Source organism: Simochromis diagramma, unplaced genomic scaffold (genome assembly GCF_900408965.1).
Source record: "Simochromis diagramma unplaced genomic scaffold, fSimDia1.1 OVJJ01000271.1, whole genome shotgun sequence".
Lineage (NCBI taxonomy): Eukaryota > Metazoa > Chordata > Actinopteri > Cichliformes > Cichlidae > Simochromis > Simochromis diagramma.
Genome location: NW_024386909.1, coordinates 1,125,812 through 1,143,158, shown reverse-complemented (window position 1 = coordinate 1,143,158; position 17,347 = coordinate 1,125,812). Strand labels below are relative to the sequence as shown.

Here is a 17,347-nt window from a genome sequence, read left to right as displayed (position 1 = left end):
TCCCAAAGGAATGTCCCATGTCCAAAAAACGTCCTGATCCAAGAAAAACAAATTGCAAATGGGAAACTAGTGCAAACCGAATGTGTCTGCCATACAGATTTGCTGTAGAAGTACATTTACATAAGCAATCCAGGCGAAGTCAGTGAAATCTTTGCTGCCTGCATGCATGCCTGTATATACACCATATACAGTAATCAGCAAAGGAGTCAATTAACCTATACTCAGTGTTTACTTTATTTTAGAACCTATGGATGGCATTTCAAAAATAGTTTTGTCAGAAAATGTCAAATCAGTTGGAATAGATACAGTTTTATTTTCAGAATAAAGGTTTAATCACTCTTGCTTTTCTGAGAGCTTAGCACCAGGCACCTTGTTACATGTTTTGTAACCACAAAGTGATCATGATGTTAAAATCACCATACTGTTATCATAATGTCCAACCTATTTATCATTTAAAGTCATCACATCACTGGTAAAAAAAAGTTTCATTTATACACTGTTTACCTTCAATTTAATACTTAACTTACTTCTTCCCAAGGCTTTCTGATAAAAATAGAAACAAAAATTCAGCGCAGCACCTGAGCCTGAGTCAGGTGAAGTCACTCATTAAATAGACCTCCCTGTCCGGCATCACAGCGCCCCTAGCGGCGGCAGTTTTTACAAAACAAGAATGGAACATAATATGGTGTTTGAAGTTACGCCTTTATTTTGAAAGGAATGACCGGAAGGTTCAGCCTTCTGGTTTGGTGTGCTTTCCACTTTAAAACTCCAGACACCTGTTGTTAAGGGAGAGACCACAAAAATGCCAGTGAGGTCACACACACACACACACACCCACACCCCAACCGAGCTCCAGTTTACATCACATGGAGAGAAGAGCTGACGGAACACGGAGGAGCTGAGGCGGACACCGGAGGGTTTGGGACACAGCTGTGAAGATAAGGACAGAGCGGTGTCTGTGGATTAATTTATGTGTTTTTAATGCTGCCCATCGGACACTTTTTCGCTTCAGGATTTTTCGGGCTGCAATGTTTCAGGACTTAACGGCAGGTATGTGATTTTATTTGATAGATTAGAACTTTTTTTGAGTTTCTATGAGTACTGGTAAATGCTTCAAGCTAACAAAATAGGATAGAGAAGTGAATAAAAAGTGCGGGTTAACTCGCAGTTCTTTTATTTAGATCCACGCGAACTTCGTGCTTATCTTCTTCTTCTTCTTTTTTTTACTTTATTGTTGGATAACGAACTTTACGACACAAACACAAAGTGGTCTCTTTACCACTTCGGCGCTTGTTAAACACACGAAAGATGAATGAGTTTATGCTGAACTTCACTTTTCTCTTCCAGTCATTCTGCTCAGCTAAACTCAAATGGTGGCCGCGGGCTGGCTCGGAGAAGGCAGCAAAAGATGATATTTTATGATCAGAGTGTTGCTAGTTTAGATTTATGGACGCCGAATCACCCACTCTGTCATAATGTTTCACTGACTTTAACGAGGATTAAATCTGGCCTTTATTTGAGTTAGCAACAAGTCAAAAATCGCCCCGCTGTTTAAAATTAACTTGAAACGTCATGCTGTTCTTGATCTGCGTGTGGACGTGATGGGGCCACTCTGACTTGAAAAGCGGCTTAAATTTCAAATGTATAAAAGTACACACGATGATCACCCCCCCCCCCCCTTTAGATTCATAACACTATACACAGGGCTGTATATAACATTATAGCTACAGATTTGAACGTTAACATTTCATGACTGCTGTGTTGAATGCGGTTAATGCGCCAAACGTGCAGAAACGCTACACTAGTCAGTACATTGTAGTAGTAGCAGTAGTAATCTGTAGTTTGGTGGTCTCTGTCACATTATGTTCTGTGCTGTAAATGTTGTAAATTAAATCATTACTGCGTGAAAATGCAGATTATTTCGATGAATTCACATCACAGCAGTTTTCCACATTGTTCAAAGCACCACACTGCTTGTGAACTGTACATATTGACCATTTCATGCTCACTGCAGACTGTCACGATTGCCAGTGCCATAGAAAACGTGGAAAATCCACCTGTTGAGTATCAACAAATGCCTGATATGATTTCTGAGTATGCTGATTATCAGTAAAAGATTTCTAGCAGTGGCAAAGCTGGATGAAAAATAGTCTTGTTGTACATGTTGCTGTCAAAAGTTTATGTCCTCCCTGATTTCACATGTGGTTGTATTGAAGTTGTGGAAAAGCTTTGTAATGTCATCTTATTGTAATTTCATGTTTCAGGATTAGACACCTTCTCTCTCTGTGGAGTGCTCTTCATCCCTGCTGGGGTGCTGTTTTTAGTTTGAGAACAGAGCTGATCTGAAGGACACCAGGCATCAGGCCCGAGGGCCACTGGACCATAAAGGCATGCTTGCTGCCATGCTGCGCCAAAGTTCTGGCGGAGGATCAGGCGGTGGTGGTGGTGGTGGAACCAAACTCTCTCTGGGTATTTCCCGACTCTCCAGCTCCAGCATGAGTTCAGCAGGACCTGCCAGAGCCTCCAAGAGCGGTTCGGTGAGCTTGGACAACCCAGATGTCCTCGCCTCCGACCCAAACTACATCATGCAGCTGGTCAGCGACGTGCGCAAGTTTGCTGACGTGCTTCTGCAACTCAAAGAGGTGTTCAACTCCAAAGGTATGTTAGAAACAAGAGAATGCAATCATCACGGCACATGTGCCACCACCTTTAAAAAAGGAAGGGGAAAATCTACAGCTGATTAAAAGTGACACAAACACTCTCCTGACTAAACAATAGATAATAACGAACAGTTCAGTTATTATTACCACATTAGTTACCATATTAGGTGTACACGCATCAGAAGGCTCGCTTAATCTGGACTCTGTCTGCTGTTATGAGAGTGTCTTTGGGGGCAACTGTGAGTGGTTTGTTTCCACAACAGTGTACCTGCTGTGGATGTGGGCTTTTTCAACAAATTACACCAATGAGTACTTCCACGTATTAGCAATGTTTGCCTGTTTCTTAACTAAACACTGCACATCTCCTCTGCTTTTTTATTATTCTGTTTCAGTCATAAAAAAACCAAAACACTTGATTGGTCTTTAAACGCCGGGCTTCTCACGACACAGAAGTGCTGAGTAGTGTTGGAACGGCGATTTATTGCTGAATGTAGCTGCCGGTCCGCTCTTGTGCACATACTTTTGCTGTCACCGCAGAGGACACAGTCCGGACCCTATTTACCTGTTTTTGTCATGTCCCGGCCTTGACTGCACAGTCAGTGAACCTGCCTTATCTCACTTTCACTATGGCTCTTATCTTTCCTGTAAAGTAGAAAATAATGTGTCTTAATTGGTCTCAGACAAAATACACAGTGAGAATTGAATAAAAAGTTGGCGCCGCTCTGATCTGTTTTAAACGTGATGCAAACCCCCCCGAGAACAACAGCAGCAGCATTCCAGCTGGGCTATACTGACAGTAAGGAATTTAGATGGAATACTAAACCAATTATTAATGCGTTTCCTTTAGACAGTTACCCATCTACAGGGAAGTAAGGTCTGGACTGAGGTTTACGCCATTCCTGCTTTGGTACGTTGTGCATTAGCTTTTGGATGAGACCCAGATTTGTTAATCCCCAGGTCTTAATAAGATGAGGTCAAGGTACATATGGTGATGGGGCTGTCCCCTTTTCCCTCCATTAGCACTGCCATGACACTCAAGCTTTAGGAAAAAGGAATCCCAGTGGTTTTTTTTGTTTTTTTTTTCAGCAAAGGTCAGCAAAGGTGCTTGACCCGGCTGGGCAGCTTGAGAGACTTTTCAGCGACCCGTCAGCACACCGCAGATCAAAGCAGTAAATCATCATGTGCAAGCGACTGACGTCTCCAGTTTTATGGGGGCAGGAGGAGACTTTATTTAGGAAATATACCTTGAAGGCTTTACCGCGTCACATTTTCTATGATTGACGACTTGGTCGAGTGTAATCAACAGACAGTTGTGTTTTCATTTAGTTTAATAGCAGTTTTAATATATCAAAGTCAATACATAGAGTGCTAGCGCAGGTTCTCGCTGTGGATCACGGTTGCATAGCTGTCATTGTAGATATTTTTGCCTTTGGTTACTGGGGTTAAGAAACCGGTTTGTAATCTCTGTTTGTCTCCTAATGCTAATTACAGTCGTTGCCTATGTAACTGCACATCATTTACAGGTCTAGTAAGCACAGGCTCCGTCATGCCAGTGTAGTCGTTGAGATCCCAATACGTGATTGCAAAGCTTGTGAGTATCCCCATTGAAAGGCTTATTTTGGCTAAGTACAGGAAAGGGCAGATTTGGGGAAAACGGGGCAGATTACGATGCAGAAAATGGATCTGCCCGCTACTGGGGGAAGTGGCAAAAAAGTCGATCACGGTTTAAGCAAAGGGTAGAGTTAGAAGTAATGTTTAAAGGCTGATTGTTACATCGTGAACCCATGGAAGCACGGGGCAGGGTCTTACAGAGAGGCTACCAAACTTGGCAATATGTACTGATTCAGGAAATAAGTCTTTATCTTGATTGTATCAGGGTGGTTTTTGCTTGTTGTGTCATTGTTAAGGTTTAGGGCTTCAGGGCATTAAGGGAGTGTGCTAACAGATTGTTGGAAGTCGCTGACTTGTGCTCGGATTGGGTTTGATTTAACACCCCAAGGCCTCCTCCCACCCCACCCCCCAAAATTTATGGCCATATTGTTTCTGTGGTGCTTCACAATAGAGGCAACCTCTCATTAACCCCAGCGCTTGCTGAAACTGGAGGGAACCCTCCTTTTTTTTTTTTTTTTTTTTTTTAACGACACAGAGTGACAAGCGACAGTCAGCTCAGAGCCCCTGTAGCCTGTAACACTGCCTGTATTCACAGTCACTGATGTGAGTCTGACACTCATTGTCCCAGGAGGCATCTCCAGACTATCATGCTTCTGCTAACTGGCAACTTTTTGCAGAAACGATTCTTTCCCAAGTCCAGAATAGCTGCTGACCGCAGGACTGATCCCACAGGGCCTTTTCTCAGCCTGTGTTTTATTTTTCTGGCAATGCACATCAACCTTAAATGGTGATTAGTACTTAGTGCCTCTTGAGTTGTGGGTTAGTGACGCATGCCTGAATTGTCTTTTGCTAAGAGAAATCTGTTTATGCTCCTGGATTGCTGTTGGGTCAATGTTGACAACATGTCATATTCACAGTGTGACAGATACTTTTGGGGGCGTGACTTTGTCCAGTGGTTGCTTGTGAAAGACTTGTTAGTAATTGGATGGAGGGGATTGTTATTTTGACATATTGTTTTGCAGATGAGCTGTGGAGTTTGCCCTCATGGCATTTGCGTACAGCTGTAAGTAGGGTCTTTCCATCATATGATTTGTCAAGCAACTGTTTAGCCCCTAATGTGTCTTCTTACAACAAATAACGAACTCCAAGCAACAGACTGTCGTTTGTTTTTCTGAAGAACATTGTTGCGCTTCTCATCGTCTATTGTAGAGGTGAGGGAGTGCCTGTCCTGATACGATAGGTGTGCCATCGCTGTTGTTGTGAGTACCGAGGAGGATCGTGGCCAATTTCACGTGTCAGCTGCACAATAAGGAAAACTGCAACACTAAGCAATCCATTCAGTGTAGGTCATTCAGACATTTACCGGCCAGTTTTGTGTTTTCACTCAACCATAATAAAGCCGGTTAGTGCAATATTTAAGACTATAATATGGTTTGTTAATAGACTTATATATTTATGTTGTAAGCGCAGAAGCTAAATAGCAACAAAAGCTTTAAAATGTTCAATTTAGCCTCATTCCTGCACATCGCAGGTGTTGCTGATAGAATGAGAGATGTGGACAGCTGCTGTCGGCTTAACTACTTTACAAATCCGCTGAATTTAAAGATGGTGGCAGACTAAACAAGCAGTCCGTCTGCATACAGACAGCTTTGATTTTAGCTTTTTCAATGTAGTTGTGCTGTTGCTGTGTAAAACCAGCAGGGCTTTTCAGGGAGGAGATGAATAAGAAAAACCAGGGGAAAGACCCGAGCACAGTGAGTAAATCGTGTAATTCTGATGCTTTTCTAGTTGTCTGGTCAGTCTTTGAACAGAACAGTTTTAACCAGATTAGCATGCTGTAACAAGGCATTAACAGCAGCTGATGTGGTGTTTCATATATTCCCTGCATCGGTGTCAGGGCGTTTCCCTGTCGGTCAAATATCTGTTCCCTGTTTCTGCCTTAATTTGACACCCTGTATTTTTCTATGGACTGCTTTTGTGGACTGCTGATATATTGTGGCTACTATAAACACGCAACTTTACATAGAAAATCTTAAACTCAGATCTGCATCCACTGCTTAGTTCATTGTGTGTGTCCTACACTCATGTTACATGTACCCTACATTGCTGTAGAACAAACCACACACACTTGTTTAGCGAATCTCTTGAATTACATGCTGACAAAGTGGGCCACAATGGGGTTTAAAGCCAAGTCTTTAATCATGCATTATAAATGAAGTGAGATTTCAGTGCAGCACGTGAATGCTGATGTGTCCAAAGCCCGTGGCCTCAGCAGCTCTGTGATTGTCAAATATTGCACAGTCCCCATCATTCTTTCTGGGAATGCCTGCGGTGCAGTACACGTACATAAAAACTGGGTTTTATTACAGCTTCGTCATCATTTGTCACGGTTATGATCTGTCAGGGGGAATGGATGACTCGTATGGCTGCCCTCTTTAATTCTGCCTTTGAGTCGTAGGTGTCCTCGGTTAATCAGTGTGGGTTTTCGGAGGTTTAGATTGTGTTGTTCTGGATTTTAATGATTAACAGGTGGCTTCTAAAAGTGACCTGCAGGTGTTGAGTAATGTGTAACGGCATCCTGTAATACACCTTGAAAAAAGAAATTGGTTCAGCTGGTTCATTCATGGGTAATGTAAGTTTAGCAAGTTGCATATTGGCGTTTTGGACTTTTTTTGAAATTGTTTTGAAGTGAAAATATTTTCCCACATGTCATAACGTTATTGCCCGTCTTTTTATTTTTGTGTCTTTTTTTTGAAAGCCAGCTGAATATCCTGCCATGCTGAAAAGGCTTTGTGGGAAAGTGATTCTGATCTGGGTCCTCAGAGAAAGCCCTAATGCTATTTTCGTAATTTGTATTCCAAATCACCCCTTGTGAAATACCAGCCTAAAATTAGCCCTTCTTGTACTTTTCACTAACCGTCCCAGACTTTCTTAATGGCCGCAGCTATGCTGTGTTTAGACAGTCTCTCCCTCTGGGTCTGGGATCCACTGTAATGCATGCAAGCTTCTTCTTGCCTCCAAAAAGTTCCTTTTATGGTTCTTTTACTGTGCCTGTATTTAAAGCTGCTGTAAATTATCCTGAGCACAAGATAATAAGTCTCCCCAATATGTACTTACATGCAAGGTTTGGGATTCCTGGGATCTCGATTTAATCATGCTGGACACTTATCTTGTAAATTAAGCCTCCTAACTGGATTTATTACATTAGCTTAATTGTTCTGGGGGATCCTTGTTTAAAGGCACAGCTATTGTCTTGGTATTAGTTGATGGGCTAGAGTTGGATAGATTTTTGGATTGTTCTCTCTCCCTCCCTAGGATTAAAGTACAGAGTCTTGTGACATATGGCAGGTCAATTTATCCTCTCTGACTGGGGGAACAAAACATGTAATGATGCACCCTGTACAGAGCGCACTGAGCTGACTATCTATCTTTTGGCAACAACAATGTGTACACTGAAGGCAGGCTGTATACAGGTGGCAAAGCCATGCAGACTTGTTGAGTTTGATAGTCAAACATGACTTGAAGATTTGTAAGTTGTTTTCAAGTTGGAACCCTAGGAAGCTCCCTCTCTGTGCGTATCCCTCTCCTTCGTACACTCCAGAAAGATTTACACTTATGGGCACTGTTGTTGTGGGAGCAGCTTTGTTCCAGGAGGCTGTCGATGCCTGCCACACACAGAGATAAAGCTCCAGGATTCCCACACTGGGCACGAGAGGTTTAGATAGACTGTGGGAGCTGAAGCGGGAATGTGCTTGAGAGAATCAGCCCTTGGGTATTCTTTCATATATACAGTAGAAGGTTTTTGCCCATATAAAAAAAAATGGATACTGAAGATGGCTTTTATAAATATGTTTTCTATGTGTGTGAAAAACAGGCACATAGCAGTGTCATGTTATTCTTATTAATATTACTCAGAATACAGATAATAGATTTATTAAAGGCCTCTTTGTCTGTGTAAGACTTTCTTTTGCCTCTTTTAATTAAACTTGAAGGCTGAAGATTTACTGAGACTATGCAATGACATCAAGACTCTATGGTGCAAATTATTCATCCATTAAACGGGGATATCCAAATTAATGCTGACGGTGCGTGATGGTGCTCATCCAGTTCAGGGTTGCAGGGGGCTGGAGCCTATCTCAGGTGGGGTACACCTTGGACAGGTTGCTGGTCTGTCGCAGGGCTAACCCTAACCTTGGTGCATGCTTGCATGCGACTGGACCAACCCCACGCTGTTTACAGCTCATAGCTCTGTTGGTACCTGCCAACAAAGCTGATGGGAGTGCATTCATTGAATTATAAGCACAAAAATTAAACCATTACCTTCCCAGTCATTTGATAGAACAGAAATAGGTCATGACTAACATAAGAGAAAACTTCTTGGTTCATAACTTTGAAAGCTTTTACAGAAGAGTGGCAGATTAGCACTGGCTCTAGAGCCCAGAATGCCTTCGTTCCTGTGCACGCTCGGAGTCTGCTCACGCTGTTAATTGCAAGAAACAAAACAGTGCAATGTGCTCAGTTAAAATGCTTGGTATGGTTTTCCCAGATTCCTTTTTTATATTCGGTGTAGTTCAAGTTGGAGCTATACAAAGCAATGAATGTCCCTGAAGTCGACCCTTTGCAGTGTGCTAAGTTCACAAAACGTGGAATTCTTGAATGTTTTTTATTGACTGAAATGTACTGTTTCAGTCAATTAAATGCCTTGACAGTTATGAAAGTAACTGTGTTTTGAGGGTCTTTTTAAAGCTTTTTAGCCCACAAAGCCCATTCTCCCAGGATTAGAATGCTAGTAAAGCTAAACAGTGTGCTCTTGTTCTCAGTGCAGTGTTTGCCCCCAACCTCAGCCTCCTCACCACCCAATTCTGCCCCTTGACAGGTGTACTAAAGGGGCCCATCTGTGCACTTGTTGGACAGCTCTCCCAACTCTGTCCTGCAGATTTTCCTTTGCCCGTACTCTCTTCAGTCTAATGCCTGGCCTGCTTGGCTGCAAACTAGAGGTTGCACTGTGGGGGTATTTGAAGTTTCTCTTTAAAAAAAAAAAAAAAAAAAAGCATAGTTGGAATGCCAGCCTTCAGGGCTTTGCGTCCACAGTGGGCGACAGCGGCAGGGTGGTGATCTGGGGGGATATCTGGAGAGAAAGGTCGCCTGTCTTTCGTCTGTGACAGACGGCTCCAAATAGAAATGAAAGAGGATGAAAACAAATTCTTCACTCTACTGGGCATCTCATTTCTATTCAAAGGATTAAAGAGGGAAATATCTGATGGGTAAATGTGTCATTAGAGAAACACATCTTGGGATTTTTCACCTGTCTTAACATGTTATTGGATTTTTGTAATTGTTATTAATATGGTTATAGCTTGTTCTTCTCTCTGTGAACATGATGGCACGTTTTCTTAGTTATTTTTTTAACTGCTAACAAGCTTGAAAAAGGCAATTCCCAGCAGAGTGGGAACAAAAAAAGCCCCCTACCTGGGTAGAAGGTGCTGCGTGTCTAGCCTAAGGGTATTTTTTCTTCTTCTCTTGAATGACAGCTCTTTGTGCATGCAGCCATGGGAAAATGGCTTCAAAGGTAAAGCAACAGGGAATGGTTTGGCATGAGCATAGAAACGTAGGCAATGTTCCCCTGCCTTTTTTAACCAGCTGAGTGTAATCTGCTAATCCACAGAGCAGGCTGCCGGTGGTCTGTCGACAGAGGTGGAACACGGCCGCTGACCACAGGAAGTTTGATGGGGAGGGGGGATATCGAGGGGATCTATAGGCCACCCATTGCAGTGACCTGGCAGAGTGTTAAAGGTTAAGTGGACCTATTTCGCAGGATTGCCTTATAGTCGCGCAAATAGTTTGAAATGGTGGTGAGGTCGTTTTTGCCTGTAAGTGAGAGAGGTGGTAGAAAGTGGCATTTCACTCTTGCCAATTAAATATGACTCCTTTACAATAAAAAGGTTATTGAGTCAGACAGTGATTGATTATTAGACCTAAGGGTCAAACTATGCTTAGCAAATCTTACCGTAGCTTTTGATGAATGCTCAAGTTACTGCCACTCCAAAGTGCCAGCTGGTTATTTAGGGGGTGAGTCAAAGGAATGTCCTGCTGCGGTCTTATTCAATGGGACACATGGAGTGGTTTTGATTGACATTAGTCATGGGTTGCCTGTCCAACATATTATTTAGCCCCCTCTGCCTTGAGCTGCTTCCATCTGATCGGAGCGGCGCAGACCCGGTCGTGACACGTTTAGCGATTTCACACTCGTTTTGTGGCAATGCGCAGCCTCTGTCCTCTCAAATGTTTTGAAGCATAAATAATACATTGCTCCCATGATTTGCAATGCATGAATGAGCATAGCTAGGGTCGCAGCAAAAGGAATGTTGCCAAGTCATATTGTGTCAGACCCAAGTGGAAGTTTTGTGCCTCAAAGAGTCGAATCATTGAAGGCCCATGTGGTACACGTCAAGCAAAGACGTTGGGGTTGCAACAAAAGCGGCTAGTTTTATTATATGGTTGTTCTTGTATTGTGGGTAACGTGAAGTAGGTTTATTTTTTTTATTTAGTCTAAGTTTAATATGTTTTTTTGTCTTTTGTTTGTTTGTTTTAAATCCTTTTTTGTTCTGAGAACCAAACAGACACAACTCGGGCAAATAATTCCTGTGCACGTCACTGCTTCACCGATGTGCCACATGTCTTTCCTGCATACTGCGTAGCCTAAACCAATCCTAAATCTTATCAAATGGAAGTATGCATCCTAAACTTAATGCTAAATCTTGAAGTCCATCACGTGAAGGTGTCAAGAGAGCATCTGCTCCACAGTGTTTTGGTGTTGTCGTGTCATCTCAGTGGTGAGCGATCTGACAATGTTTTCATTATGGATCCCCCTCCACTCCTTGCTCCCGCAACTCCCGTCCCCGCTCCCAAACAAGAGGCTGGAATGTTGGGTTTCCATGACGCTAATGAAGTAAAAACCTGGCAATGCGTTGCTGGCAGCCTCTGAGCAGCTCCTGATCTGCGGCCTCCTTCTCATCAGGATCAGAGTCTGATCCCTCTGCAGCCTTCATTCACCAGGGCTTATTATGCCCAGGAATGTCTCTCACTCACTCCCTCCCTCATAACCCCCTCTGAAGCAGGGATGTGGGGTGCTGGGGTAAATTTTGGACAAATCCCCAGTAAGAGTACTACCCCAAATAACACACAACCCCCCCCCACACTTTTTTTTTCTGGCTCCCATCAAACTAAAACTCCTCCCCTACTACTCCTTACAATCTTTCCTCTGCTAACTGTCACACTTGGACAAAGATAAGCACAAACTCCTCTCCTTCTTTCCTGTGGAAAGTCTTTGTTGTGATTTATGTTCCATAAATGCTTCATGTAGCAGGCCCATGAGGTGACCAGTCCCACTTGTTTGCCATTTGCCCCAGGGACAATGGGGAGTTTTTGGTACTCAAACAAGTCCTCACTCCAGAGTCCTTAGATTTCCCAGGGGAAAACAGAATGATCTTCCCAGAGGCGTGTTTATTTTTTTAACCAGTGTTCAGAAATCCTTCAACTATTTGCAAATTGAAACGTCTTCCATCGCTGCACTGTCAATACCTCTGCCATTATGTTTTTTTTAAAGGCACTCTGCAGTGGGAACCAGTCCTTTCTTTGTGTTCCAGCCAGAAAGGCAGTTTAGGGGTTAAATAATCAGTCTCTGTACATTATCCTGTGTCATGCTGGGCTGGTGGATGCAGCCATAATGTCTTGCTAATTAGCCTCTATTTAGGTTTTTCCAATAGGCCACACAGCCGCCATTGACGATTGAAGCCCATGGAGCTTTGCAAAGGAAGACCCTCTGTCTTGTGGGCATTCATGATTTTAGGCTTGTCCTTAATAAACCTTTAGTCTCCCCAAGCTTGATGCTTTCAGGATTCGGTATCCAGTTACTTGGTAGATGAATAGGGTATCTTGCCTCTGTGGGGATGATTTAGTCCATTGTGTGTATGTTGTCTTTCAAAGGATAATGTCCATAAATGGGATCTAAACTGACCAGGACCCATTAAGGGCTCAAGGGTTGAAGCAGCTTGTTGTAAACGTTGACCCTTATCATAGAAGATAGTGACAGAAAGAGGTTGTGGGAAAACCCTAGCACCAGGGATAAAAATAGCAAAAATCTACATTCAAAAATACTAAAAGTAAGAGTAAAAATAACAGAGTAGTTGCTGGACCATTACAAAACAACGTTTGTCAAGTTTTGTACAGCAGAACTGAGTCTTATTATGATGTCTGGTTGTGCCAGAAGTTCACCACTGGCTCCTTTTGCTGCCTCGTGTGGAGCTGGGCAGCTGAAACAAAAAGACTAGAGGCTTATGCCCTCAAAACCCACCAGGTCTTCGGCACTGGAAGGAGCTGCACATGGCATCTGATGATTGATGAAGATGGTTGCTATGGATAAAGATGGGATTCCAGGTCCTGTGGAGAAGCTTTTAGCAAAATAGAAGGAGCAAGCATGTTGGCATGGACGACCATCTCACTGTGGTAGTGAAACAGTCTTGTGATTGAGCTTGTCCCCTCATGAAATAGTTTTTGGTAATGAGTTGCTTATTTAGTTATTTCCACACATTTTAGGCAATCTTTTGCTGGTTAATTGGTTTGAGTTGCCGCTTGTTGTCTTTATGATGATATTTCTCAACAGTCTAGTCGGCTGGACATAAAGTTCCCAGTAAAGCAGCAGAATATATAGACATTTTGCATGTCAGAGCTGTTCTGTTCAAAACGTTTTACCTGAACTGTTGATCACTGTGAAGTTGTCACAGACTGGTCAGTCGGCTGGATTTACATTTCAGGCCTCAGCTAGTATTGTCACGGTGGCCACAAAGACCTAGCATTATTAGCCCCACTGGCGGAACTATTTGTCCCACTCCAAAAGAGAGAGCTAACGAATAAAAGAAAAAACGGGAGACAGCTAAAGTCTTCCTGATCCCCATTTCCATGAAGGGTAATCCAGGGGTGATCGTCAGCACAAAATGCGGCTTTGACCGACTGTGTCTTTTGTGTGTGTGTGTGTGTGTGTGTGTGTGTATGTTTGTTTGTGTGTTTTCGTTTAACCTGTATTTGGCTGCAAAGATATGTGACCTGGAAACAACTATTAAAGTGAAGTCATATGACATTTAAAACATGAAATCAAAACAACCTCCCAAACAGCCTCCTGTGTATTTAGTGTGATTATAGTTTAGGACTCAGCATATCTAGATCACAAGTGTAATTATGTGAGTATGCGTGTATATTGTGTTTGCATGAGTGAGGGAACAGAGGGAGACGTGCCTACCCTCTTGTACTGGTTATTTCTAAGAAAGCCACCCATGCATGTTGTGTCAGCAGTCTGGTCACACTCCACTGTATGTTTCCAATAAGTAGCAAAAAATACCTCAGCCTTACCTACCTTAGTTAATGTATTGCGCTGTTCATGATCTCACTCTGACTAAGCCGAGAGCACGTTTTCAAGGTTAGATGATAACAGAGTGTTTTGTCCCCTTGTTAATGGCTGTGACTCACTGTTTGTAAAGTCACGTGCAGTACAGAGAACCACATACCTGAGATGCCGTGTTTTCTTTGGTTCGCTCGCTGGATGGCTGATGATTGCTAAAAGACCATAGTAGGTCTCGTTTATTTATGCACATAGCAGTTGGGTTCGTGTGTTGCGTTTCTGCCGTCCTCCACTTTATGGTGCGGTCGCCAGGACAGGAGAACTCCAATACACATACACATAGTTATCTTGTCACCAGTATGTAAATTGGTGGGTCCTAGGACTAATCTGTTCAGGGTTTATAAAACGTGATACCATTTTGTTTGATACACTTCTGTTTGGAAACACAGTGGGCCTGCAGACACAGTTCATAGCATAAAGTGGCACCTTGGAAACGTTTAATTTTCCAGCTTCTACAGTATCATGTAGCATATGACCTGTCATCATTGAGACGGAGCAACACTGCCAATGATCTCTTTTCTTACTGGTGAAAGGTTAACAAGGCTAATGGATAATCCACTGGCTGTATAATATGTCAGTTCTGTCATTTGAAATGGTTGATTGCATATATCGCATGTTAGTTATTGCCAAAATGTTCAATATAATTGGCCTTTCTCAAATTCGTTCCATATATTTCTATAAATCTCGAATCTGAGTTCTCCAGCTTTAAAATGTGCAGAGATTATTACTGATTTATTAAGGGATTTGTTTAAGAAGGGAATAAATGAACCTTAAGTACAATACCAAAGCTATATATAGTTTCAAATTGAAAATTTTCCTACTAAATGTTTCAAAAATGTGGCATACTGACACGGCTAAGGGATTCCTTTTCTCATCAGTCTGGACTAAATGTGTGCATATCTTTCTGACTGGGTGGAAAATGTGTGCAATAAGCATTATTTAACTGTCTTGACAATCTCCAGAGCACCAAGACTGTCTTCACCACGCGGTCCACGAACGTCTCGGTGAGCTGCTACGAGTCCTGAAGGCCATTATCAGCAAACACCAGAGCCTCAACTCAGTGGATATCCTCAGTACAGCTGGAACCGTCATCGCCACGGTCAAAGGTGAGCAAAGATGACCAGCTCCCCCTAAATGCTCACCCTCATAACTTTCGGCTTTCCTGTAAAACATGCCAGATACTCCTCCACTCTTCCTTTAGTCTGTTTTCTGTCTCTGCTTATCTAATCCTCCCTTCTCCCTTGATAGTCTTCTCTGCTGGGCATTCACTATTACCACGTCCTGTCTCTCATACAGTCTTCCCAATCCTGGTTTAAAGAACTTCCCAGAGACTGTTTCTCTGGAGTTGTCTTTTAGCTTCAAGGTGACACAGTTCTTCAGAAGTCACTCGAGCGCTTTGAATGCAGCAACGTGTGTTTCAAACCCCATATAGAGACTAAGAAAATAATATTTGGGAGTCGGGTACCTGATACTTGAAGATCCAGGGAGAAGCGGGTGTCCTTTGTGCTTTGTCTGCCAGTCCAGTGGGAACTGCACAGAGGAATCCTTTTCAGTCGCTCATTCTTTAAGATTATGATCTGGCATGCAGGTCAGTTCTTAACTTGGCGGCCACACAAGAATCCCTAGAGTATACCTCGTCTCAATTTGCATTGCAAAGAGGGGCAGAGAGGGGCTGCATAAAAAGCTTTTACTTCTAAGGAATGGTGACATGATGGAGAGGCCTGAGGAGGCTCTGCATGTGCATGTGAATGTGAATGGGCTCACCTTTAGCTGAAATACTTGGAATGAGTCCATACACATTTGGGCGTGTGCATATATGTGCCACAAAAAATAAGCTCTTGCAAGTCCTGTCTTTCATGCAGTAACTTGAGTGTTTATGTGGTACCGGAACATGTCTTTGCACAAGCGAGACAAAAAAGCACAACTTTGTCAATGAGGAAGGCTTGGATTTGAGAGCTTAATAGTCATTCTGTAAAAACATTGTTATTAATGCTCGTGATTATATTGCATTAATCATTAGAAGGATTCATAAGTATATAGATTGAAAGTCTTCAGCTGTTAGACAAACTTTTTTTTTTAAATAGCTCTGAGTAATGGTATTATTTTTTTTATTTCAGAGGAAGTTCCTATAGTGAATAGTAGATATTATAACACAGTAATTACTTGTTCTTTCCATAACTATATGAAGTGCTGTAACATCTTTCTACCACTAGGTGGCCAGACCTGTCCACTTCTTGATACCCCACCCCCCCCAAAAAAGAGAGATGTAGACGGTGCCAGTGTGTTATCAGCTTTGCTCCATTGTTTTTGAGCCACCAAGCCTGATATTTTACACAATAACGTACATATGAGGCAAAACTAGCAATTTGTTTTGGATTTCTACTTGAAGTGCACCCTGACCCTACGTCAAAGAGTTGTTTTGGTGGAAAATTGAACCTCCCACCCTGTGATACTCTGTTTCCTTGGCATACCTCAGTACGTCTTCAATTACTCTCTGTTGGAGCTTCCGATCCCTTAATTGCAGCACAGGACTCTGCCACTGATGAGTGTTTCGAGAGTGTTGTGCTTTTCGAGTGAAACAATACCATTTTTCTCTGATGATGTAACTTCCACATTTGGACCACTGGTTGGGGCCTGAGCGAGTACTGGCATTGTATTCCAGCAAGCCTCAGGATGTCCTGTTGGGGGGTAGGGGCTGTGCGGGAGAGGAGATGCGAAAGCAGAGCTGTATGATTTGAATGGTGGTAACTGCTGGGGGTGGCTTGGAGACACCCCGTTAAAATCAGTTTTTAAATTTAATTTGAAGACTTTTTCTTTCCCCCCATTGGATTTATTTTATTTATTTTCAGTGGTCAGTCTTTCCTTGTGTTGGTCAAAGGAATCCTTTTCTTGGACCAGCTAAAGATTTGCAAGTATTTTGGTGTCATGTTTAAGGCTTCTTCCAAGGAGTCTTAAGCAGGTGTTGATTTCCATGATCAACAAGGCTTATATCTGTTTAGGACAAAGCGGGACAGAAACCTGTTTTGAGGTAGGTAATTGCTGGTTCACTTGTGTGCTTCTTTAGCAACACCTTCTGAAAACATTTTGAGGTACGAGGCAATATGTAATAGCAGTTCAGAAGACTGGGAAGGTCTATAGTAGGCGTTTGTAGGTGGTTTGCATTATGTGAAGCAGATACTAAGAGACCAGGTGGAAGATCTAGGACTCTAGGTGTGGATGAAGTTTAGGCTAGTTTTGTTTCAGGATTTGAGAAGTTATTAAAGTTCAGGAAATTCTGAAGTTGTCCCATCTTAGGATTAATGTTCAAAAGTCAAGACATTGAAGTAGGTTTTGAGCTTAGCTAATAAAAAACAAGTGAACTCTGTTAGTTTTCTATTTAAAATGTCTGAAAGTCATTGAACTCTAGAAATCTCCATTGTTCTATTGGAAAGGAAAGACTGAATGACCAGTGACATCACTGATTTATTGCTGGGTCTCATTTCTGAGCATCTCTCTCCTGGTTTATTTTCCCTCTGCTCAGTCCGGCCAGGAAGTTTATTGTGAAGACTGATTACAGCCGTATTTACACTGGTGTTTTTCCTCCATTCTGTCCTCAGTCATCACTGTGTTTAGATTTTCAGCA

General features: G+C 42.5%; 1 protein-coding gene across 2 annotated transcripts in view; it reads left to right on the top strand.

Moving 5' to 3' along the window:
• The first annotated feature begins 779 nt into the window (after positions 1–779).
• The window catches only part of arhgap29a (Rho GTPase activating protein 29a), a 30,879-nt gene continuing 14,311 nt past the window's right edge, over positions 780–17,347 (top strand). Inside the window, exons 1-3 of one of the 2 annotated variants that reach the window (XM_040036253.1) lie at positions 780–1,050; positions 2,265–2,658; positions 14,688–14,831. In XM_040036253.1, the coding sequence (XP_039892187.1) occupies positions 2,391–2,658; positions 14,688–14,831 (412 nt within the window). In that variant the 5' untranslated portion in view covers positions 780–1,050; positions 2,265–2,390. The other variant, XM_040036254.1, reaches the window with a different exon arrangement.